The 24,869-nt window shown below is 43.1% G+C and overlaps 1 protein-coding gene across 2 annotated transcripts in view; it reads right to left on the minus strand.

Annotated features, from left to right (window-relative positions):
* The window catches only part of ints3 (integrator complex subunit 3), a 31,725-nt gene extending 6,856 nt beyond the window's left edge, over positions 1 to 24,869 (minus strand). Inside the window, exons 1-22 of one of the 2 annotated variants that reach the window (XM_083779687.1) lie at positions 24,432 to 24,869; positions 18,709 to 18,792; positions 18,208 to 18,291; positions 17,978 to 18,091; positions 17,763 to 17,847; positions 16,612 to 16,678; positions 15,433 to 15,574; positions 13,780 to 13,909; positions 11,790 to 11,887; positions 11,392 to 11,583; positions 10,493 to 10,580; positions 8,843 to 8,922; positions 8,421 to 8,512; positions 8,212 to 8,318; positions 7,263 to 7,376; positions 6,503 to 6,632; positions 5,522 to 5,576; positions 4,958 to 5,061; positions 3,900 to 4,064; positions 2,221 to 2,374; positions 759 to 827; positions 485 to 560 (exon numbers count right to left, since the gene is read on the minus strand). In XM_083779687.1, coding sequence (XP_083635813.1) covers positions 485 to 560; positions 759 to 827; positions 2,221 to 2,374; positions 3,900 to 4,064; positions 4,958 to 5,061; positions 5,522 to 5,576; positions 6,503 to 6,632; positions 7,263 to 7,376; positions 8,212 to 8,318; positions 8,421 to 8,512; positions 8,843 to 8,922; positions 10,493 to 10,580; positions 11,392 to 11,583; positions 11,790 to 11,887; positions 13,780 to 13,909; positions 15,433 to 15,574; positions 16,612 to 16,678; positions 17,763 to 17,847; positions 17,978 to 18,091; positions 18,208 to 18,291; positions 18,709 to 18,792; positions 24,432 to 24,518 — 2,317 coding nt within the window. In that variant the 5' untranslated portion in view covers positions 24,519 to 24,869. Of the gene's footprint in view, positions 1 to 484; positions 561 to 758; positions 828 to 2,220; positions 2,375 to 3,899; positions 4,065 to 4,957; positions 5,062 to 5,521; positions 5,577 to 6,502; positions 6,633 to 7,262; positions 7,377 to 8,211; positions 8,319 to 8,420; positions 8,513 to 8,842; positions 8,923 to 10,492; positions 10,581 to 11,382; positions 11,584 to 11,789; positions 11,888 to 13,779; positions 13,910 to 15,432; positions 15,575 to 16,611; positions 16,679 to 17,762; positions 17,848 to 17,977; positions 18,092 to 18,207; positions 18,292 to 18,708; positions 18,793 to 24,431 lie in introns of both variants that reach the window. The other variant, XM_083779686.1, reaches the window with a different exon arrangement.

Consider the following 24,869-nt stretch of genomic DNA (forward strand, 5'->3'; position numbering starts at 1 on the left):
AGTGCCTCCCTGCTTGACACTCAGCACTCAGGGTTGGATTGGGGGTGGGAAGTGAGGACGCTGGCGTCGACTGTTCGCCGCTTCACCTCCCAATGTATGAATGAATGAACCATTGTAAGCGCTTTGAGTAGGCACATAGTGCATAGAAAAGCGCCATAAAAATGCAATTCATTATTATTATTATAACTTCATTTGATATGTCGAGATCAGGTAAAAAGCACAAACTTAATTGGCCTGAATATGAAGCGACACGCCATTTGATTATGCAAACAGAGACAGAGACAGAGAGAGTACACCTATTCCATCCATAGACCTCCATTATAAACGGAGGATATTCACATGATATTCAAACTTTAAAAAAAAGCAACATACAGTACAGTTGTTTGTACAGAGATGACATCAACACCAAGAAAACAAAATTATGAAGTAACACGAACAGCGTCCACACTCCCTGTGTGTGTGTGTGTGTGTGCGTGCCACTAACTCAGTATGTTGAGGACTGAATCTTTTCTGAACATCACCAGGTTCCCCATCATCACATGACACATTAATTCCTGAAGCTGAAAGAAAGAAAGAAAGAAAGAAAGAAAGAAAGAGTTGTTTTAATAAAACAAAATGTAAACAAAACTAAGCTCAAGTGCTTCTTGCTTCCACCACAAAGTCCACATACTGTATAAATACATACCGGTACATTAAATGAAAGTAGTTAATAAGGATAAAGTAATGAATTACTATTGTGTTGTTGAGCATCCAGTTACCTGTGTAGAGTCGATAACAGCTACTATCATGTTGAGTAGTTCTCCACTTCGTAACGTCTCATCAGGAAACTAGAGGCACAAACAAGAGAAAAACATTTTAAAACAACACATGCACTGGACCTCAGCAGTGTGTTTATCTAACCATTATTCAACCATTAAAACAACACATGCACTGGACCTCAGCAGTGTGTTTATCTAACCATTATTCAACCATTAAAACAACACATGCACTGGACCTCAGCACTGTGTTTATCTAACCATTATTCAACCATTAAAACAACACATGCACTGGACCTCAGCAGTGTGTTTATCTAACCATTATTCAACCATTAAAACAACACATGCACTGGACCTCAGCACTGTGTTTATCTAACCATTATTTAACCATTAAAACAACACATGCACTGGACCTCAGCACTGTGTTTATCTAACCATTATTCAACCATTAAAACAACACATGCACTGGACCTCAGCACTGTGTTTATCTAACCATTATTCAACCATTAAAACAACACATGCACTGGACCTCAGCACTGTGTTTATCTAACCATTATTCAACCATTAAAACAACACATGCACTGGACCTCAGCGGTGTGTTTATCTAACCATTATTCAACCATTAAAACAACACATGCACTGGACCTCAGCGGTGTGTTTATCTAACCATTATTCAACCAGTAAAACAACACATGCACTGGACCTCAGCACTGTGTTTATCTAACCATTATTCAACCATTAAAACAACACATGCACTGGACCTCAGCACTGTGTTTATCTAACCATTATTTAACCATTAAAACAACACATGCACTGGACCTCAGCAATGTGTTTATCTAACCATTATTCAACCAGTAAAACAACACATGCACTGGACCTCAGCACTGTGTTTATCTAACCATTATTCAACCATTAAAACAACACATGCACTGGACCTCAGCAGTGTGTTTATCTAACCATTATTTAACCATTAAAACAACACATGCACTGGACCTCAGCACTGTGTTTATCTAACCACAGCAGTGTGTGTGTGTGTGTGTGTGTGTGTGTGTGCGTGCACCTACCTCAGAGTATATAGAAGGGGTGAGGTAGCACAGCAGTGTGTGTGTGCGTGCGCGTACCTCAGAGTATATAGAAGGGGTGAGGTAGCACAGCAGTGTGTGTGTGCGTGCGCGTACCTCAGAGTATATAGAAGGGGTGAGGTAGCACAGCAGTGTGTGTGTGCATGCACCTACCTCAGAGTATATAGAAGGGGTGAGGTAGCACAGCAGTGTGTGTGTGCGTGCGCGTACCTCAGAGTATATAGAAGGGGTAAGGTAACACAGCAGTGTGTGTGTGCGTGCGCGTACCTCAGAGTATATAGAAGGGGTGAGGTAACACAGCAGTGTGTGTGTGCGTGCGCGTACCTCAGAGTATATAGAAGGGGTGAGGTAACACAGCAGTGTGTGTGTGTGTGTGTGCGTACCTCAGAGTATATAGAAGGGGTGAGGTAACACAGCAGCCGGACATCGTCTTCCTGACAGGCCTTCATGTCCATCATCAGACAGGTGTGTAGATCTCCAAGCGCCGTGGCCTGAGCAAAGGACTCGTACAGGCTCATCTTACCTACCGCTGCTTTACTGCTCGCACGTACATACACACACACACACACACACACACACACGCACGCACACACACACACATCAGATTCTAAAAATGTCTTCTAAATCCTGAGTTTTCAAAAATAGCAGATCTACAAACTCATAGTGCGCCACTCGGTGGCGCGCTATGAGTTTGTAGATCTGCTATTTTTCAATAGCTAAAGCACGACATGATGCTAACACCAAAATGGGTTCCCGTCCAGAATGGGTTAACTAACGATTGCACTCATTGCTGTAAATATATCTACAAATGTGGCTATGCTTTGTCTCTTATCCATATATACTGACGTATATACATTAATTCTGTACTGGCCATATATGGAGCGTGACGCGAGGCGTGACGGACACAAGTTCCGCGACCGTTCTGGACGGTCTAGAAGGCCCGGTTAATTTCAGTACGGTCCGCCACTGTTAGCTTTAAGGTAGTACAGCAGATGGTGTCCTATCTTGGGTAGTTACCTAGCTTTAAGGTAGTACAGCAGATGGTGTCCTATCTTGGGTAGTTACCTAGCTTTAAGGTAGTACAGTAGATGGTGTCCTATCTTGGGTTGTTACCTAGCTTTAAGGTAGTACAGCAGATGGTATCCTATCTTGGAAGTACCCTCACTAAAAACGCCGGGACAACGCTCCACACGTCCCAAACTCTTCTCCCTTCTGGCTCCAAAACTGTGGAATGCACTTCCCATTGCAGTCAGAACTGCAGCATCACTCCCAATCTTCCGCCGTAGCCTGAAAACCCACCTTTTCAGACTCCATCATGGCCCATAGCACTTACCCTAACCCCTTAGATAGCATTTCTGTTGACTTAGATAGCATTTGACACAGACTTATAGCATGTTATGTAGACAGCACTATAATTGCATTGTATATAGTCATAGCACGCCATAGTACATATGTACATATACAGCATAGTAGTAAATATGTATAGTTTATATGTATAGTGTATGTATACTAAGTTTCATTATATAGATATTCCACTGTTACTTCCTTAGCTTACGCATGTTTCATGATAAATGCTTTTATGTGATGTATTCCCATGCTTTTGTTCTTGCTTAATGTACGTCGCTCTGGATTAAGAGCGTCTGCTAAATGCCTAAATTGTAAATTGTTGGGTAGTTACCTAGCTTTAAGGTAGTACAGCAGATGGTGTCCTATCTTGGGTAGTTACCTAGCTTTAAGGTAGTACAGTAGATGGTGTCCTATCTTGGGTAGTTACCTAGCTTTAAGGTAGTACAGCAGATGGTGTCCTATCTTGGGTAGTTACCTAGCTTTAAGATAGTACAGTAGATGGTGTCCTATCTTGGGTAGTTACCTAGCTTTGAGGTAGTACAGCAGATGGTGTCCTATCTTGGGTAGTTACCTAGCTTTGAGGTAGTATAGCAGATGGTATCCTATCTTGGGTAGTTACCTAGCTTTGAGGTAGTACAGCAGATGGTGTCCTATCTTGGGTAGTTACCTAGCTTTGAGGTAGTACAGCAGATGGTGTCCTATCTTGGGTAGTTACCTAGCTTTGAGGTAGTACAGTAGATGGTATCCTATCTTGGGTTGTTTCTGGTACAGCTCAGCCAACATGTCCAACAGGACGGAGAAGCCAGCGTTGTCCTCCTGCATCGTGCACAGGTTCCTGAACACCAAACACACCGGCTTACACACAGACTCCTCCAGAGACCTACGCGCACGCACGCACACACACACACACAGAAATGAGAATCAGACTGAATTCTTACAGTAGATCAGATATATGAACACAAAAAATCTGATATCTCTATAATAATTTTGAGTTGTAGTCTAGTTAGGTTGAGTTTACATTTACGTGCTGTGGCAGCGCTTCAATATATAAAGTCTCGCGTTGATCCCGTCTCTAGCGGCCGCATACGGCCGCATATCGCTCCGGACAGAATTGGTTCGGAGTGCATCGTCTCTGCCCGAGAGATGCCAGACTCACCCTTCTGGCAGAATGCCTATGTTGTCCAGCAGGGGGAGTGGTTTCACCGGGCTAGAGATATAGAGGTTGACAGTATCCTACTCTGTCTCATGTCGGTATCGCGTGTGACAAAAATGGCAGACCTACGAGCTCTCTAACGCGTGCGCTATAAGAGTCTCAAGTACAGGTCATGAAGATCATGTTGACTTAGAGGCAGCTGAAGTGCCCTTGGACAAGGCATTGAACCTCTACCATGAAATGTTCTATGAGCAGGGCCTGGCTGTAAACAAGTTCTTGAGCTTAGTCCAGTTACCCTGGGTAAACATAGTACCTTTCCTTTCCTTACTTGCCAGAAGAATTAAAACCATACGAGCGTGTGAGCTTGCGTTTGCTCCCTCAATATGCACAAAGAGTAACATACCAGACTTGTTTTATATGTCTTAGAGGTAGGGTAAGTCATGTTGTTATAGCTCTATATATGCTCATAGTAATCATTGCCATCTAGACTACTAGAGTGTTTGTTCAGTAACAAGGCTACACTTCTCCCCAGGCCTTATTATTAATCATAACATACTCTTCTGTGACGTCAGCAGGTATAGGATAATAAATAATATGAATTATGTAATATTAATAATTACTCTTCCGTGATGTCGTCAGGCAGAACATCTCCTCTGAAGTGATTCTTAAAGAGTTCGGCCAAACACGAGGCCAGAGTGGACATCTGTTCCGTCTCAAAGTCCTCCTAAACATAGTAAAACACACAAACACACATTAACACAGTGGACATCTGCTCCGTCTCAAAGTCCTCCTAAACATAGTAAAACACATACACGCACATTAACAAAGTGGACATGTGTTCCGTCTCAAAGTCCTCCTAAACATAGTAAAACACATACACGCACATTAACATAGTGGACATGTGTTCCGTCTCAAAGTCCTCCTAAACATAGTAAAACACATACACGCACATTAACATAGTGGACATGTGTTCCGTCTCAAAGTCCTCCTAAACATAGTAAAACCCATAAACACACATTAAGACAGTGACCATCTGCTCTGTCTCAAAGTCCTCCTAAACATAGTAAAAGACATGCTAACATCACATTACAACACAGGACACAATAGTCAGAGTAGAACGGTAGAAGACAGTAGAATGGCATAACAATAATAATAATAATAATAATACAGAACATCCAACTCACCTCCAGGATGAGATCCACAATCTCCTGCATCGCCACACACTGCATCTCTGAATCACTGAGGATTAGAACAACAGTAGTTCTTTTAATCGTTATTTCACAAAATGGTTTCAACCATTTTGCTATTATTTTATAGCAACGGCGACAGCGCGCTGTCAACGAGAAACAGTTATTAGCAATCACGCAATTTTCTTTAATCAATTTTTCTTCCAAATGTGGTCGTCATGCCAATTAACTTCTCCCCACACACATGTGTGTTGTTGTCACTGCTGTTGTATCCTACCGACTCGCTTCCCAGTGCGGTAGCCTGGAAACCAGACACAATTTACCACAGGAAAAAAACAATCCCTTTGGAGATTGGGTCTGGCACTCCTCAGTTTGAATTATATTTCTCTCACCCCAGAGTTGTGGGTGATCAATCAGAGCACACTATTCAAAGTAGAGATGTCCCGATACTGTATCGGTATCCGGAAAAATCGGATCGGCCCTTATTTGTCATATCGGGTCATATCGGTATCGGTGAATATGCCAGTCTAACCACAGATCCGACACAGGGGTAATGGGGTTGACACTATGGCAGGTAAATAAAATGTTGGGACATGTGGAGTTTGCTTTGGAGTTGCCACAAACTGCATGTGCACATTTGAGTGAGGAGTCTGCTATAAACACAACATGAGATATATAGCTAGATAGCTATAAACACAACATGAGATATATAGCTAGATAGCTATAAACACAACATGAAATCACGACACTGGTATCGGTATCGGCTAACACAGAAATTGAGGTATCGGGATCGGGACATCCCTAATTCAAAGTAAGACTTTTTTTTTTGCTGTGACGTTGTATCCACGCAGTGATATTAGTCTGGCCAGTGGCCACGCCAGGCTACCAGTGAGGAGCCCCCACCGGGAGGACACAGAGCCCAACACTCCCTGCTGACAGGAGCCCATAGGAGTACGTGAATGAGTTAATAATAAAAACCTAGTTTTCTGCAACTGGAGCACTTTCTCTTTCATCGTGTCATCTAATTGGTCCAAGTAAGGTGTGATGTCAGCAGGTTCCTCAATAATGGCTTCTTTGATTGGGTGGAACCTAAACTCTCGCTTTTTCCCTGCAGGAATACAACAAAAAAACAACAACACTATCATTGTTATTATGCTGTTATTTTCTCTGAAAACTTTTTTTCAATTTAGATTTTTTTTGTTAAGGAAAGACATTGTCTCAAATATGTTGTTAAAAGAAGAAAGATAAATCCCTTTGTGATTAACAAAGTGACAACTTTGTTACAAAACAACGTCCTTCTTGTAAAGACCCTGCTCTTGACCAGACAAATTAATATCATCATAAAAGGTAACCAGAAGACTGGACACCTCAATGTTAAATTGTCTCATTGTTTTCCCAAATGTTCAAATCATGTATACTTAGCATTATTACACGAGGGTGTTCTTTTTTTTTTATGTTTTTCTTTGTGACTTTTGCCTTTATTTTACATTTTTTATGGAGGGACAGACAGTAGGCTGACAGGACATGGGGAGAGTCGAACCCGCGGCACACTGCCAGACTGGATTACCAGCCAAGGTGCCTGGACCGCTGAGCCACGGCCACGGTCATTAACGCATGCCTGCGTTGCTGCAGGAACGAGCCGATAGGCGAGTTCCGTAGGGCAGCACAGCAATGAGTAATGAACATGATGAGAACATGAATATTCATATATAAATCAATTAATAAAGCATGACGTTACCTTTGCTGTTGAAGTCGTCCTCGTCGTCACTGAAGGCAGCCTCTGTGTTGTCATAGCAACCCTCCTCCTTGTCCATCACATGGTTGTCCTCCATCGACGACTCCTCCATTTTAACTGACACACGCGCACGCGCACACACACACACACACACACGCACACACACGCACACACACACACACACAGTCAGTTTTCTTACGGTAGTTTTCGATGAAACGTAGCGGTGGGCCGGGACTTTTGGATAAATACAATGTTTTTTTCATATGGTTGGAAAGCCAGGTTATTAGTCACCTTTACAGCGAGGTACAACATGTTAAGGATCGTGGCATTTTCTGGAATGAGCAACACACAGCTGACCGTGTGGGCACCGTGTGGGTAGTAGAGCCACCCAGAGAATGTGCCCAAAAGCCTCCCCCCCCCCCCCCGTTGCCCCAGTGCACGCAGCCCTGACAAAAACGTGGCATGTTGATGTTTGAGGCACACAAAAAGGCAGTCAGTCACACACCTGGAACACACCTGCCAGCGCTTTGAAGCTCTAGAAACAAGAGTGACTACCAACATAAGAAAATGGCAAAACTGTTCCTTTTTTTAAATTACCATTTCAACAGTCTGATTTTCCCCACTCCAAATGTACAAAAAGAGAAAATATTATATGAGCATGAAAATAAGTTATATATAGCTTTTAGTTATCAAGATCTTCATTCATTGATTTCCCCCGGAAATGTCTCCTTTTGTGATGGAGCTACGTAACATCCCGGTTGTAGATCGCGTCCGGCAAGAAGTTATCATATTTTTTTAATTCGATATCAATGCCTTGTATTTTCTGCCAGACCTGCTCTCGTCCACTAAAAATGACATTCGGTTTGTCGTCTACCACCTGCCTGTGAACAGCCCCATGAACAGCACACATAATGGGTGTGCGTGCGTGTGTGCGTGCGTGCGTGCATGCTACCTTCAGTAGGTGGAGAAGGTGAACTACAGAACTCTGGGAATCGTTCTCTAAGCATGGAGCGAAGTTCTCTGTCGAGTTTAGGGTTGTCAAACAACGGAGCCAGGTGACTGAGGAATGAAAAGAAAAGGTCATGAATGAATTATCCTCCTGAACCGTCCAAACCAGGAGGAACACTGTAGTCAGTGGTTTGTGTGTAGAGAGGAACTCACGCCAGGACTCTCTTCTCCATGATGAAGTTTAAAGAGTTGAAGACTCCCTGTCTGACCTGAGTCTCCAATGGAGGAAAGAAATGAGGAATAATCTGGAGAGGAGAGGAGAGGAGAGGAGAGGAGAGGAGAGGAGAGGAGAGGAGAGGAGAGGAGAGGAGAGGAGAGGAGAGGAGAGGAGAGGAGAGGAGAGGAGAGGATATATTTAATGTTGAAAACAAGATGTCCGTTAGTCGGTATATAATTTAATTATAAATTAAAATGTGTGATTTAACGCTAGATTAAGTCATAACCCAGCCTTTACAGTTTTACTTGCATTTGTAATGCTTGTGTGTTGTGTGTGTGTGTGTGTGTGTGTGTGTGTGTGTGTGTGTGTGTGTGTGTGTGTGTGTGTGTGTGTGTGTGTGCGTGCGTGTGTGTGTTACCCTGCACATGAAGTCCAGGAGTGTTGCAGTGATGGCAGGATGAGGTTTCATAGAATGATGCATCACTAAGATAGCAGGCTCTGAAAGACACACACACACACACACACACACACACACACACACACAGTTGAATAGAGGAATAATGTTAGTTTAAACTGGATTGTCAACGAAAATCAATGCTGTGTGTGTGTGTGTGTGTGTGTGTGTGTGTGTGTGTGTGTGTGTGTGTGTGTGGCATTGGCAAAATTCTGTTCAGTGTAGGGATGGAGCTCGAGAAACCCGATACCCCAAAAGACTTGATAACAAGCATAGTGAAGCATGACGTCATGTTTAAGCAATCGAGACGAGAGGCGATCGAGAAATAAATCTAATCAACCACGCTGGCACAAACATGTCGGTCTAAAAGTGTATTGATACCTGCCAACCTGCGCTGCCCGGATAAACAAACAAAAAAAACGCTATTAAAGTGACAGTACACACATTAATGATGTGACAGTTTCTCAAATATTATTTTCCAAAAGTAAAAATGTCAATTGTCTTCCGTCTTTTTGAAAAGTACTGTATTTGAAGGCCCTAGTAAAAGATACTGGTTCTGTTTTTGAATTTATTGTCGTCTCCCGTCTTTCCACAAAATAGAAAATACTCGATAGTGGGCTCGATAAGAACCCGCCTCGATAAGAACCCGCCTCGATAAGAACCCGCCTCGATAAGAACCCGCCTCGATAAGAACCCGGCTCGATAAGAACCCGCCTCGATAAGAACCCGCCTCGATAAGAACCCGCCTCGATAATAATAATAAATAATAATAAAACTTTATTTGTATAGCACCTTTCATGACATGAAATGCAGCTCAAAGTGCTTTACAGAACAATGGAGAATAAAAGAAAAGCAAGGCAATGACATTAAAAAACAAGCAGTAATGCAGTACAGTGAGGACATGAAAAATAAAAAATATAAGATCAATTAAAGGCAATGTTGTAGAAGTGGGTCTTGAGCTGAGCTTTAAAAATGTCTACAGAGGCTGCCTGACGAAGGTACAGTGGGAGCTTGTTCCATGCCGACGGCCCGTAGAAGCAAAAAGCTGATTCCCCGTATTTTTTAGTTGCCATTTTTTGGGGCAAAGCGAGCAGGCCGGCGGTGGAAGACCTTAGGGGGCGGTTTGGGACATATTTAGGCAGGCAGTCATGTAGGTAGGAAGGTGCGAGACCATTGAGAGCTTTATAGACAAGTAAAATAATTTTAAAATCAATCCTAAAAACAACCGGAAGCCAGTGCAGCGATGCCAAAACTGGAGTAATATGTTCTCTCATCTTAGTTCTAGTTAAAACTCTGGCTGCTGCATTTTGGACAAGATAAGAACCCGCCTCGATAAGAACCCGCCTCGATAAGAACCCGCCTCGATAAGGTGCTCCTTATCAATAAAAAAAATTACGAGCTCCATCCGTAGTTCAGTGTCTGTGATAGTTGGCAGTGGCCATACTGTATATGGACTCTGGAGGAGGCGATGCTTCCTGTACCCATGATCTGTATCCTGAAATACTAGTTTTCCAATAATTTCTTCTTGTGTGTGTGTGTGTGTGTGTGTGTGTGTGTGTGTGTGTGTGTGTGTGTGTGTGTGTGTGTGTGTGCGTGTGTGTGCGTGTGTGTTACCTATGTTCATAATGCTGTCTTTTTCAGGATTGAAGAACAACCAATCATAGAAGAGAGCCAGTTTAGCATTAGAGGCTGCTACATTAGACTGGAGAGAGAGAGAGAGAGAGAGAGAGAGAGAGAGAGAGAGACAGAGACAGAGAGAGACAGAGAGACAGACAGACAGACAGACAGACAGACAGACAGACAGACAGACAGACAGACAGACAGACAGACAGACAGACAGACAGACAGACAGACAGACAGACAGACAGACAGACAGACAGACAGACAGACAGACAGACAGACAGACAGACAGACAGACAGACAGACAGACAGACAGACAGACAGACAGACAGACAGACAGACAGACAGAGACATTCACTCGATTAACTTTCAAACAGATTCAACTTTTGAGATTTAATATTGAGATTTTTTTAAATGGCACAGTAGATATTCAGTTATTATCAATTATAGTTGTATTGTGTATTCTACTTAGGGCTGGGCAATTGACCAAATTATGTATCAAAACCGATATTTAGAACCCATAGCCAAGCCAAGGTTTTTGGGGGATATTTAATTTTATGTTATGAACAAATCAAAATGTTGTTGTTTTTTGCGACAAAATTGATTAGTCTGTATTATACTTTGTTGTACAATGGTGGCATATTAAAAAAAGCGCTTCTACGAGCTTGTATATCTGATATTTATGGGGGTCGGCGGCCAATTATATTTTTGGGGGTCCTTGACATGAAAATGTTTGAGAACGACTGTCTTTTAGAAGGCATTTGTAGAATTGTCATCAAGTCTAAATGGGTTTGTAGACGTTGTAATTGTACGTTTGTAGTAGCAGTTTGACGTGGTATCGCCCAGCCCTAATTCTAGTGTTATTTTTATTAACGTAGCCCCACCCCTCTTACTGTGCAGGTGGTGAGAAGCCAGCCAATGATAGCCCAGCGTGGCAAGATGTCAGAGCTCAGAACCTCATTGGACGGATGAACGACCCCGCAGATGTAGCGAATCAGATCGCAGCGCAGCGACTGGCTCTCTGCCATCGACAGGTACTGTCTCTGGAACCAATCCTGATAGCGCTTCTGCTGTCCGAACCGCACCTGATACACACACGCACACGCACAAGCACACACACACAGATAGACAGACACACAGACAGACCACAAAAACATGACTTATTATCTGAATAGGTCTACTCCTGGCAAAATAAAGGCATAAAAGCAAATGAAACAAATGCCAAAATAAAGGCATGGAATACTCTGTCTGTGTGCGTGCGTGCGTGCGTGCATGCGTGTGTGTTAGTTACCCTAGAGGTCATGAACAGTAGCTTTGTCTCCATGTCTGGTGTGAGTCGACAGGCCAAGAACTTCCGAGATGTCCTGGCTGTTAACAACTGTATGAGACCTGCACATGCACACGCACACGCACACGCACACACACACACACACACACACACACACACACACACAGACACACAAGGACAGATGAACACAGATAGATTAAGAGAGAGACAGGCTAACATATATTCATAATTTCATACAGGACAATAGGACAAATGAATAATTGAGTCTCTCAATGATTTATTTGTCGCATGACAGTAAATGTTGATACATTGCACTTTATTAATTTAAGATAGGGCTTTCACTTCTAGTGATTTTTTACTAGTTGACTAATTTACTAGTCGACTTTTTTTAATAATAGTTGTACATTTAAAAACTGTGTACATTGGTGACTAACTATAATCAGGGCTGCACACAACGTTTTTGGTCTAGTACTCAGAGGAGCACCTGGAGGAGTTACTTGGTGCTCCTAAAATGCGGCGACCCGTCTCGCCGGATGGATAAAAGAGGGATGAATAACTTATAGCAAAACAATATTTATTGGATGAGTGGGGAGTCAATGGAGGGTATTGCAACTCTAGATTCATCCCATTATTTAAAAGAAATCTAGAGTTGCAAATTGCAGCTATAGGTCCATGTGTATTCCAGCCCTATATGCATATTCTAATACAAACTTCTTAATACTTCCTACGGATAATATGAGCATCAAAGCAATATTTAGATACTTTTTATTTATTTTATTTAAATAGCCGATCTACTAGCTCACAACGTGTTGCGGAGGTGATACGTTGTGAGCTTGCAGATCAGATATTTATTTAACATACGACACGTCGTACGTCGAAGCATACGTCAGGCTTCCCTTTTGTTTTTAGCCGAGGCGATGTACACAGTCAACAGTCAGACAGTCACACATCCTCGGTGCAAAATAAATAATGTACACTAACCCGACTTTACGATAATAAGGGACAGTATGTCGGGACACGCTGTTGATAAGCTTCATGTTGTGCAGCAGCAGTGCCAGTCCGCAATGCTTTGCACTCCTCCCACTCCACTATTGTTATGTTAGTTATTAATTTTTTCAACTACGTGCTCTTTGCTTTTCTCGTGCTTATGAAAAGCTGGGTGACTGAAATTATTTATCCCTGTATAAAAGGTGCAGTTCTTATCGATGCTCACGGCATAGTTTGCAACACATATCGCTGCGCTCAGCATTAGTTTGGAGCCAGCCGACATCATCCAACCACTTTTCCACAAACACACGTTTTCTGTGCGGTTCAGGTGGTGGTTCCGTTTGGCGTCTCTCTGGAGGTGGTGGTGCTGGAACACCAAAATAGTTACTTAATGGCGCTTGCTTCTTGGACATTTTGACGAGAGTTTGGCTGTAATACTGTAAGAATAATGTGTCAGGTAACTTTCTCCGTAGAAAAATCCAGCAGCATTCATGGTTTGGAACCTCCCTCGTTGGAGTAAGAATGCGCTGTGATTGGCCACAATTGGTCAGTGCACTCTCGCAAGACGTGCTGTGATTGGCCAGTAGCCACTTTGAGTGGCAGTCGGTGAATGCTCTCGCCACAGAATTTACTAGTGTGTAATCTGGCCATAATAATCATTCTGGGCGGCCCCAGCTGTTGGTACGCAGAAGCGCTTCCCGGCGCTTGATTGACAGCGCATTTTGAATTTTGACGACGCATGCGCCGTGGCGCACCACTTATGTGCAGCCCTGACTATAATCTAGCAGCTAGCTGATCTTGAGGCGTACACACACGTACACGCACGCACACACACACACACACACACACACACACACACACACACACACACACACACACACACACACACACACACACACACACACACACACACACACACACACACACACACACACACACACACACACACACACACACACACACACACACACACACACACACACACACACACACACACACACAGTACCAGTGAACTGAGGTGAAAGGGATTGTGGTTTATGTAGTAGATCTTTCCACAGTAGTTCCATTTCCGGAATCCTGGCGACGATCTGCAGCAAGCGAACCAGGTCTCTGCCGATGATGTAACAGTCCATGAACTACAGGAGGGGGGGGGGGGGGTATAATGCTTTATTATGGATATCGTTACTGTCCGGAGGAAACGTCATAACTCAATTTTTTTGTTTCTTTTATTCTTTCAGAAATCAGTGCTATTGAACACCCTTTATGTCTGTGTGTTCTTTCGAAAATATTGAACCAAATAAAACTTAGTAAAAAACGCATTGGACAAAACCTCTTAACTCCATTGGACCCTCAAACTGCTGTCTGCTAAAGCAACTAACTCCACCACCTCTCTCCTTCTCATGCAAGTAATTGCCAATATCTAAAGTCACAACACCAACTTTTATGAGGCAGTATTGCATTATTTAAAAAATATATTGTTTTCTTCATTTCCTTAAAGGACAACTTTAGTTTTTTTCAACCAAGGTTCATGTTTTAGGTTGTTATTAGAGAAAGTAAAAGATGAGTGTTAATTTCTTTTCATTTGCTGCTTTCTTTCGTTTTAGGGATTATAGCTCTTTTTGACAGGGGGGCGGGGGCATTCGAGCATGGGGCTAAATATGTATTTTTTTACAAAATCTTATGGTGATTTATCTTTGTATTATTTACTATAGTCCTAATAAACCCCAGGACATTACATCTGGCCACAGAAGATCACAGGATCTACTGAATGTGAAGGTAGCCTACTGGGGGAAGGCTTATACTGTGTGTATAGGCTCAATATGTCAGTTTGTCACATTCAATAGATCCTGTGATCTTTTGTGGCCAGATGTAATTTCTTGGGGTCTAGTAGGACTATAGTAAATAATAAATCGCTATAATAATAAAAAATCGCCATAATATTTTGTAAATAAATACATATTTAGCCCCATGCTCGAATGCCCCCGCCCCCCTGTCAAAAACTGCTAAAATCCCTAAAACGAAAGAAAGCAGCAAATGAAAGAGAATTAACACTCACCTTTTAGTTTCTCTAATAACAACCTAAAATATGAACCTTAGTTGAAAAAAACTAAAGTTGTCCTTTAAAAATGTATCCCTGAACATGAAGACACTGAGCAAACTCCCTAACTCTATATATGTCCCCAAGTGTCTCTCATCATGAAGACACTGAGCAAACTCCCTAACTCTGTCCCTAAGTGTCCCTCAGCATGAAGACACTGAGCAAACTCCCTAACTCTATATATGTCCCCAAGTGTCCCTCAGCATGAAGACACTGAGCAAACTCCCTAACTCTATATATGTCCCCAAGTGTCCCTCAGCATGAAGACACTGAGCAAACTCCCTAACTCTATATATGTCCCCAAGTGTCTCTCATCATGAAGACACTGAGCAAACTCCCTAACTCTGTCCTTAAGTGTCTCTCATCATGAAGACACTGAGCAAACTCCCTAACTCTGTCCTTAAGTGTCTCTCATCATGAAGACACTGAGCAAACTCCCTAACTTATGTCCCTAAGTGTCCCTCAGCATGAAGACACTCAGAACTCCCTAACTCTATATGTCCCCTCTCTGTCTCAGCGTTAACAAAACGACAGACAGACAGACAGACAGACAGGTCTCACCCTCTCTCGTAGCAGCGTGATGCAGAAGTCCACCTCTCTCTGTCTCAGCGTTAACAGCTGCGGCGTGCCGTGGTCCACGATCAGCCTGAGGTACGTGTACACTGACATGGCGATGAGCATGGAGTTCTTCAACAGCCACTCTCTGACACGCACACACAGGCACACACACAGGCACACGTACACACACACACACAGGCACACGTACACACACAGGCACACACACAGGCACACATACACACACACACACACAGGCACACGTACACACACAGGTACACGTACACACACACACACACAGGCACACGTACACACACACACTATGAGTTCACTACTTCACTTCACATTAATTATTATTATTTGTATTTAACACTTTAACACATTCCATCCATAGGACGTCTGTGGAAACGTCATAGGGAATCGAACCAACGACTCCATCCATACGACGTGTGTACACGTCCTAGTGCATCCTCGATGATACCAGGCGAGAGAAGAATATTCTGTTTTTTTTCCTTTTGTCAGACTCTCGGCCACCGTACTTCGCGCTCTACGGTCATGTTAGCTTCCCGTCCACTAGCCTGTTAGCGCGGCAGAAAGAATGCCTCGTCTCTCCTAATCCAGGGCGCTCTCCGTGGTTTTGATCTGATGGATATACCAGCGCTTAATTTCTGCTAGTCCTCATCCGCCTCTCGTTCAAAACATGAACGCTTTTTGGATCATATTATCGTATAAACAAAAACGATAGCAAGGTAAGCTAGCTAAATGGCATGTTGAGGAGAACAGCAGCATAACCCATTCTGACCTGAGATCAGATTCTAAAAATGTCTTCTACATCCTGACAGTTTCATTATTAACCCATTCTGACCTGAGATCAGATTCTAAAAATGGCTTCTACATCCTGACAGTTTTCATTTGACCTGAGATCAGATTCTAAAAATGGCTTCTACATCCTGACAGTTTTCTGAAAAAGCTACGTTTCTATGTCAGTCTTTCTTCGATTTTTCAAAAATAGCAGACCTACAAGCTCGTAGCGCGCCACTCAGTGGCGCGCTACGAGCTTGTAGATCTGCTATTTTTCAATAGCTAAAGCATAACGTAATGCTAACACTAAAACGGGTTCCCGCCCAAAATGGGATAATAATGACTAAAGATGTTCACTCCGCTGAGGCCCGGTTTGAAACCTACTTCTGTTCCACCAGGATGTCCAGAACACCCTCAGCCAACCACAGGTTCTTATTGGAGATGTCTCCTCCTGGACACACACACACACACACACACACACACACACACACACACACACACACACACACACACACACACACACACACATTCACACACAAAAGTAATCAGATACGCATGTATGAAAAAGAAAAACAACGAGCTGAATAGAACATAAAAGTGTGAAGTGAAGGGCGCTCTTATCATCATAGCCTCAAAGCTGGACATAGGAGGGGCTTGCACGCCTCAAAAACTGGTGTGTTGTTAACCCATTCTGACCTGAGATCAGATTCTAAAATAGTCTTCCACATCCTGACAGTTTTCTGAAAAAGCTATGTTCAAAAACAGGAGACCTACAAGCTCGTAGCGTGCCTCTCGGTGGCTCGCTATGAGCTTGTAGATCTGCTATTTTTCAATAGCTAAAGCATAACATGATGCTGACACCAAAATGGGTTAAGCTATCCGTAAAGCATATGAGCTCTACTACGCTACTAGTAGCATACAGCACAGTGGCAGCTGCAAGCATGCAACTATTATTGCAGACCAATCCTCCTGATTTAGCATTATTATAAACGTGTAAAACACACAGATTTCCCATCGAGGCCTCCTAGTCATGCCAACGTTGATAATAATTTGATTGATTGATTGAAATATTTATTAACAGTTTGCAGAATTACAGTTTACATTTCAAGCACAAACTCAATACAAAGACTGTTAACTGTGAGTGGTGGACGACCCAATTAAGCATTACACTTGTTTACAAGAGGGGTCCACCATGTTCAATTCATCAAAATGAATAAACACAGTTCGGTTGCCTTTGGGGAGATTTACGACGCGCAGCGTCGGCTGGGAACGAGCGAGAGGGAAAGGGGAGGGAGAGAGAGCGAGCGTGAGAGAAAGTGAAAGGAGAGAGAGAGAGTGAGAGAGAGACATCTAGACGCAGGGCTTCTCAAAGTGGGCGCCGTGGCACCCTATAGGGCAAGGGTGGGCAACTGGCGGCCCGGGGCTCCAACCGTCATTTATGCCTACCTGCAGGTTAATATCAGAATACTGATATATTATTGATTTCAGCTGTTACAATGTGTGTGTGTGTGTGTGTGTGTGTGTGTGTGTCTAACCTGCTATTTGTTTCATAAGGGTCATCAGAACTCCATCAGCTCCAATCACACCCGTCTTTACTAGTTCTTTGACCAACCACACCATCTGTTATACAGACAGACAGACAGACAGAGACTGTATTAGATAAGTAGCTAAAATAACAAACAAGATTATCTTCAGATCCATCCATCCATCCACCCACCCACCCATCCCTCCCTCCCTCCTTCCATCCTACCTGTGTTCTGGGTACATCTTGGAGTTTCAGATATTTCTCCATCATGATCTGGTTGAGTTTCACCAGAATCACACTCATGCCATCCCTACTGAGCAGGGCCAGGTCTCTGTAACACTACACACACACACACACACACACACACACATACACACACAGTGTGGGTTAACTTTTAACGCAGTGCAAAGCTGTGTGACAGTAGTAATGTATCTGTGTGTGTGTGCGTGTCTTACCCTCTGTGCCTGGGTGGGTTCTGTGAGGATCAAAAAGAATAGACCCAAACACACCTCCTCATGGTTCTGTGAACCCTTACACACCTAGAGAGTAGGGGAGGAGAGGAGAGGAGAGGAGGGGAGAGGAGAGGAGAGGAGAGGAGAGGAGAGGAGAGGAGAGGAGAGGAGAGGAGAGGAGAGGAGAGGAGAGGAGAGGAGAGGAGAGGAGAGGAGAGGAGAGGAGACAGTACATTCAGTGAGGGTTTTTTTAGATAACAGAGTACACAACACTATTATTACTACTAATAATACATGCCACTACTACAATACTAGGCCTATTACTAACAGTAATTATATTACTGATATTGTTACTATTTGTAATAAGACTGTTACTACTACTACAGTACTTCTTCGGATGTGTCCAAAATCTGTCCTTTTTTATATATTTCTTTGTGAACAAAAAATAAATTACCTATGGAGATACAAGTTTTCTGCCTGACAGCAATGATGAGAGTAACTTACGTTTGCAGTGAGGGCATCGTTAGCCTCTCGTTCCGAAAGCCCATTGGTCAGTGACTGAACGATAGTAAAGCACCTCTCCAATCGCTGCACGGGAGAAAACAGTAGAATGCAGTTAAGTATAAGTCCATGCCTGTCCAATTTAATTCAACCAATCGAACATGACTTCACTGGATAGCTGGAAGCTCATTTCCATCCGTAGTCCCACATTATAGAAAAACATCACAAGATCGTCATGATGCGTACAAATACATTAAAAAAAATACCATACTTGTACCTAATTTAAGCCTATCTAACGCTGCAAAACCCACCATTGCAACATTACAACCATTTATATTTTAATTCATTAATTAATACAAAAAAATTATATTAATTTTTTCACCTAAACATCATCATGTTGATGTTCATTGTTTGTCTTGCAATGTAATTGGTAATGATATTTGCATAAAAATATCCCCCCCCCCTCCCCCCACAGAGGCGGAAATTCACACAACTTCTCTTCACAAATCTCTGGACTAATCTCTGGAGTGAGTAAAATGCATATAATATATATATATATATATATATATATATATATATATATATATATAATTTGTGATTATTAGAATGTCTAGATTAGAACATGTACATTTATTATTGTGAAAGATGTCCCCCTAATGTGAATTATGAATGTATTATTTTAATCATTCTTATAAATGTATATATATATACAACATAATTTTACATAATTTCCTCTGCAAAGTACTAGTAGTACAAAGTAGTAGTAAGTTTGAAATCTTTTTTTTGCAAGTAGAAATATATCCGGGTCTTGCAGGGCTAAACAACCTAAAGTACCTATAGTACTACAAAGTCTATACATAAATCTTTATACATAAATTGTGATGCCACCATTGACTCCGGCACTGTGGCTCCACTTGGTAAATAAAATGGTAAATGGTGCATTTATATAGCACCTTTATCCAAGGCACTTTACATAGATTGTGCATTACATTGTGCATTACGTTCACCCATTCATACACCGATGACAGAGGATACCCTACAAGGCAATTAGAGGTTCCGAGTCTTGCTCAAGGACACTTTGACACCAACTCTGGAGGAGCCTGGGTTCGAACTGCTCCCATCCGGTCACTCTACCCCTGAGCCACTGCTGCCCCTTTCCAACAGAATGCACAGGGCCTTTTTTTCCGTAAGTAGCCTTGCATGGGATGAGGAGAGTGTGTAAATCAGAGATGGGAGAAGAAGACCTTAAGAGGCGGCTGTTCATATAGCTACTGTTGAGTCAGTACTGCTGTATATGGACCCTCACAGCACAACAGGAAAAAGCCCTGCATGGAGTCTACACAAGAATGCTACGAATGGCACTAGGTCACGGACCGCATTAGAAATGTGGACCTCTATGGGGACCTACCACGGGTCACAGACAAAGTCAGAGAGAGAAGGATGAGGCTGGCAGGGCACTGCGTCAGGGACCCAGAACTTGAGGCAAGTAAATTGACTGTATATGGGTGCCAACCCAGGGCAAAGCCAGGAGGGGAAATAAGTGTACCACCTACAGTATGTAGACGTACTGCGGCGCGACAGCTTAGCTAGGCTAGGAAATTGTGGAGGGCAGCGATCCAGGAATACCGAGTTGGTGTTGGCTAGAAATCACTCTCGCAGTAACTACTACTACTACTAGTTAGCACAACTTAGCAGCCAGCAATTACTAAATACTAATCTGCCGCCGTTACTTTCTTCAGAAGCGTTTAATATTGAAACCGCCAGGAAGCACAGATTTTTTTTATTGAGCTCCTAACATTGACGTTCTGTTCAATTACCTCACTCTGAGCCCCAATTCAGAGAAAATGAAACATTGAATTGACTGACCACAGCGGAAGCGAGCATTGCCTAGTAGCGTCGGGGTAGCTACAAGCTACTACCGTATACGGTAAATATCGCGATATCTTTCTGAATCAATAAATAACTGAAAAAGACGTAGAAGACAGGTAGAACTATTTGATCAAAACACATCAGAGACATCATTGGCAGTAAATGAGTTTTAATTATTCAAATTTGATTGTCTTTCAAAAATAGCCGGTCTACAAGCTGTACAGAGGTGTGAATAAATACCAGATCTACAAGCTCAAAACACATTGCAGTGCAACGCGTGTTGAGCTTGTAGATCGCCAATTTTTTGCTACTTTTGCGTGACACAGAATGACGAAGTAGGGCATTCATTTACGATGCCCTCTGGAGTGAGTGTGGAAATATATTAATAGTGGCTCTCTCTCTCTCCATCACCACAGTTGCCCACCTCTGAACCCCATCTGACTGCAGGATTTTGGAGATCCTGACCTGTAAGCATCATGTGCCAAATGTGTGTGAAACAGCCGTTTCAGGTTTACAAAGACACACTTGTGTGTCCAATCAAAGCACTGACAGAATACAGCATAATTTACACATACTTTCCTTCACATACACCTACTGTACACAAACCTCATATAGATAACCACACACATGCCGGTAGCCCGAGTCTGGCAGTGTGCCGCGGGTTCGACTCCCGAATCCCGACGGCCTTTACTGCATTTCACTCCCCCATATCTCTCTCCCCCATTTCCTGTCAGCCTACTGTCTGTCTCTAAAGGCGAAAGCCGCAACAACAAAAAAAAGATCCACACACACACACACAGACGCATGTGCTTGCGTGTGTGAGCACATACACTTGCAGCTTAATTTCCACACATTTCACACATTTTTTCAATGTGTGACATTACAGTACTTTGTACTGTACAACAAAGATGAAACAGGCAAAACTCTGAGAGCCTAAACCTGACCTCGAAAAATGTCTAATCCTAAACCAACCTGGATGGTTTCCATTTTTTTTAAGTAAAACAACCATTTTACCCATAATTGCACGCACGTGCACGCACGCACGCATGCATAAACACACAGCCAAGCTTACTAAAGGAGGCCTCACACCAAAAGACACAAGCAACAAAGTGAGGGTCGGAGAGGGTCCGGGTCGGCCATTCATTTGCAATGGGTACAGGGCGACACCTGGCAAAAACGTAGCAGCAATTTGGTGACCGGGTGCGACAAAGGAAAGCTAAAAACATTACATGGTTAATTTATTATAATGCAATTTGGCAGGAACTGGAACGAACAGATGGCGCACGCACGTGTTTATGACGTTTTTATTGTATTCATAAAAGGTGAACAGCTTCCTCATTGTGTTCATAAAATGTTCCAACTAAATGTGAAATGTATAAATATTGAGCAAATGCATGGCTCATTTCTCACCTAAACTAAAGTGTTGTCATAAGCTAGTTCTAGTTGACGTTGTACTACATGTGACGCCTGGGAATGGAACCCCGGGTCTCCCCAAAGGGAGAAATGACTCTGGGAGAGATGTTAGACCTTTGAGGCCATCGGGCTGATTGTGAGCCACTTATGACAACATTTCATTATTTGTTTGACTATTCTTTCTTTTTTTTACGGGACAGAGCATATTAATGAACAGTACATAAAGAATGTAGTGTAAATACACCGGATTTAGCAGAGATGCTATTTTCCATTTGTAGTCCCTTTAGGACATTACAAGACATGAGAGGACAGCATACAAAAACATAATGCATTTCAAAACACAGTAAAAGGAGAAAATAAGAAAAGATTGCTAGGGTAGGCCAACTCTAATGTGGACTGACAGTTATACGTGATCACAAGATCACAAGTGTTTTTTTAGCCACTGTTTCAATTGTCCTTAAAAAGCTGTGAAAGTGGGGATCTCCCTCAGTGTGAGAGGGAGCTCATTCCAGTATTGACCACCTTTTATGGACAGTACTATTTGACTGAAGGTAGACTTTCTGCCATGGACCTCACAGTCACCCCTGGATGCAGACCTGTTGTCATACCCACTGTACATGTACATAGGCCCAGCTATATGTGCAATATAGTATAGTATGTATAGTTGACATAGATACTCCACTGTTACGTTCTTAGTTTATACATGATTCATGATAACTACTTTTTATATATGTGATGTATGCCATGCTTTTGTTTTTGCTTAAATGTAAGTCGCTCTGGATCAAGAGCGTCCGTCTGCTAAATGCCTAAATTGTAAATCTATATTAGTCAAAATGCAATGTAGACTATTATTTTGACAGGGGGAATAACTAACATGACCTACTACCACGCTGCACACTTTGATGTGAACTGAATCGATACTGTGCAACCGTGTGCTCATCCATCAGAATAATAGTTGTGGTTGTTGAACTATACTAAATTAAATCATTGCTTAAGACTTTCAACCACAATGTCACTCTGTTCATAATGAATATAAACATGCTGAAGACCCTGCTTCTCAAACAATTTCCATGGCAAGGACCCCCACATTGGTATGTATTTGACCGTGGACCCCCATGTTGAAATATTTAGTGCCAGGGAGGGACCCCCATAGAGAATATCTTTGAAAATGCAGTTTAAAAAAGTCACACCTGTGTGATGTGAGGGGCGCTCTACATCATTATACATCATCTCATTCTGGCCAATCACAATTTGTGTCCTCACTTTTCCGTCTTCACTTTTCTGCCCTCACTTTTGTCTTCAATGTTTGCGTTTACATAAACCCGGAACGCTGGCCTGCCATAGGGTACCGCCACTCAAAAAAGACTCTTTCTGGACTTCTTGAGCTTGTAGATCAGCTATTCTATGGCAGTGATGTAAATAGGTTTTCAATGTAATGGGTCCCGGGACCCAGCAGGGGTGGTCTTTTAGATGGGTCCCAGTACAGTACTGAGTACAGTATTGCATCCCAGGACCCTCGCAGGTTGACATGATTGCGTCCTCAATTTAGTGAGTCTAAGGATGCAGGATGCAGGCTATTTGCATCACTGCTATGGAGTAGCCAAAATTATATTATAAAACAGGATTAAAGTGGTTAGACTGATTTTGACGCTATATTTACTCGTTTTCCTGCTATAGGGACCCCCCTAGAAGCACCTCCTCAAAGAGGTCCTCGGACCCCACCTTTTGAGAGCCACTGTATGTAAAAAAAAAAAAAAGCCAGACTCCAGATCAGCAAAAAAAAAAACTTTGACAGTTGACATGTGAAGGCTGCATGCGCGCGGACTGCGCATGCGCCTCACGCACAGTACCGACCGACCCATGTTTACGTTAGCATTGCTAGCATGCTAACGGCTAGCCTGTCACTTTCACCAACAACAACACCACCACCACCACCAACACCACCAACCGCCAGACTCTCTCACACACACACAGTACCCCTATCCCAAATAAAAAACAACCTCCTAAAAACAAGCACACAAACCCCGCGGTGGCCGATACGGGCGTCCCGTCGGCATTGTTTTGGCCGCTCGTATCATAGCCGACCCGTGCTTATATCATACCGCACAGCTAGCCATGCTAACGTGGCTGTGTGCTACTGCAGGGGGAGATAGGGGGGGATAATAAGAGAGGTTTCTCTTTTGTTTTGATTAGTGTACTATCAAAAAGCGCCCTCGTTGCGGCGGGGTGGCTGCTGCCTGCCTCTGCTCGGCGGGGTTGTTTCTTTCTTTCGGCCCCCGTCAGAGCAGCCAAGCCAACCCCTCCGGGACCGTAACACACCAGGGTCTTCACCTAAAGATTTAGACTCTCGTAGATGTATTTGTATCGTGTCCGAATCGATTAAAAAAAAATACATGTACGAGAGTGTGAATCTTTTAAGGGGTCTCACCACGGGCACCACGTACCTCCTCCACCTCGTCCTTGGCGTCCAGCGGGGTGCTCAGCAGCAGCCGGCCCGACGGACGGGCCTTGGCGGCCGGGGAAGGCTCCATGTCGTCCCGGCCTCACAGAGCCCCGGCTCCTCGGTCGGGTCTCTTGCACCGCGGCGGGGCGGTGAGGGCGGGCGAAGCGGGCGGGCGGGCTCCGGGGTGCTGCTGCCTGGACGCGGTTCGATGTGTTTCTGAACCTTTTTTTTATTATTATTATTATTAGGGTTATTATTTCTTTGTTATTGTGCTTCTTTGTTGGTCCGCGTGCGTGGCGGCTGGCTCGTGTGCGTGTTATAAATGTACTATTTTTTTTAATTAATTGTTTTTTTATGCAGTTAATATTTGAATTTAAATGTTATTTTTTTGTGTGTGTTTTTAAAACTTGTTGCGGCGCTGCGCTCCTCCCCGTGGCTC

This window comes from Protomyctophum parallelum, assembly GCF_964188405.1.
Source record: "Protomyctophum parallelum genome assembly, chromosome: 1".
Classification (NCBI taxonomy): domain Eukaryota; kingdom Metazoa; phylum Chordata; class Actinopteri; order Myctophiformes; family Myctophidae; genus Protomyctophum; species Protomyctophum parallelum.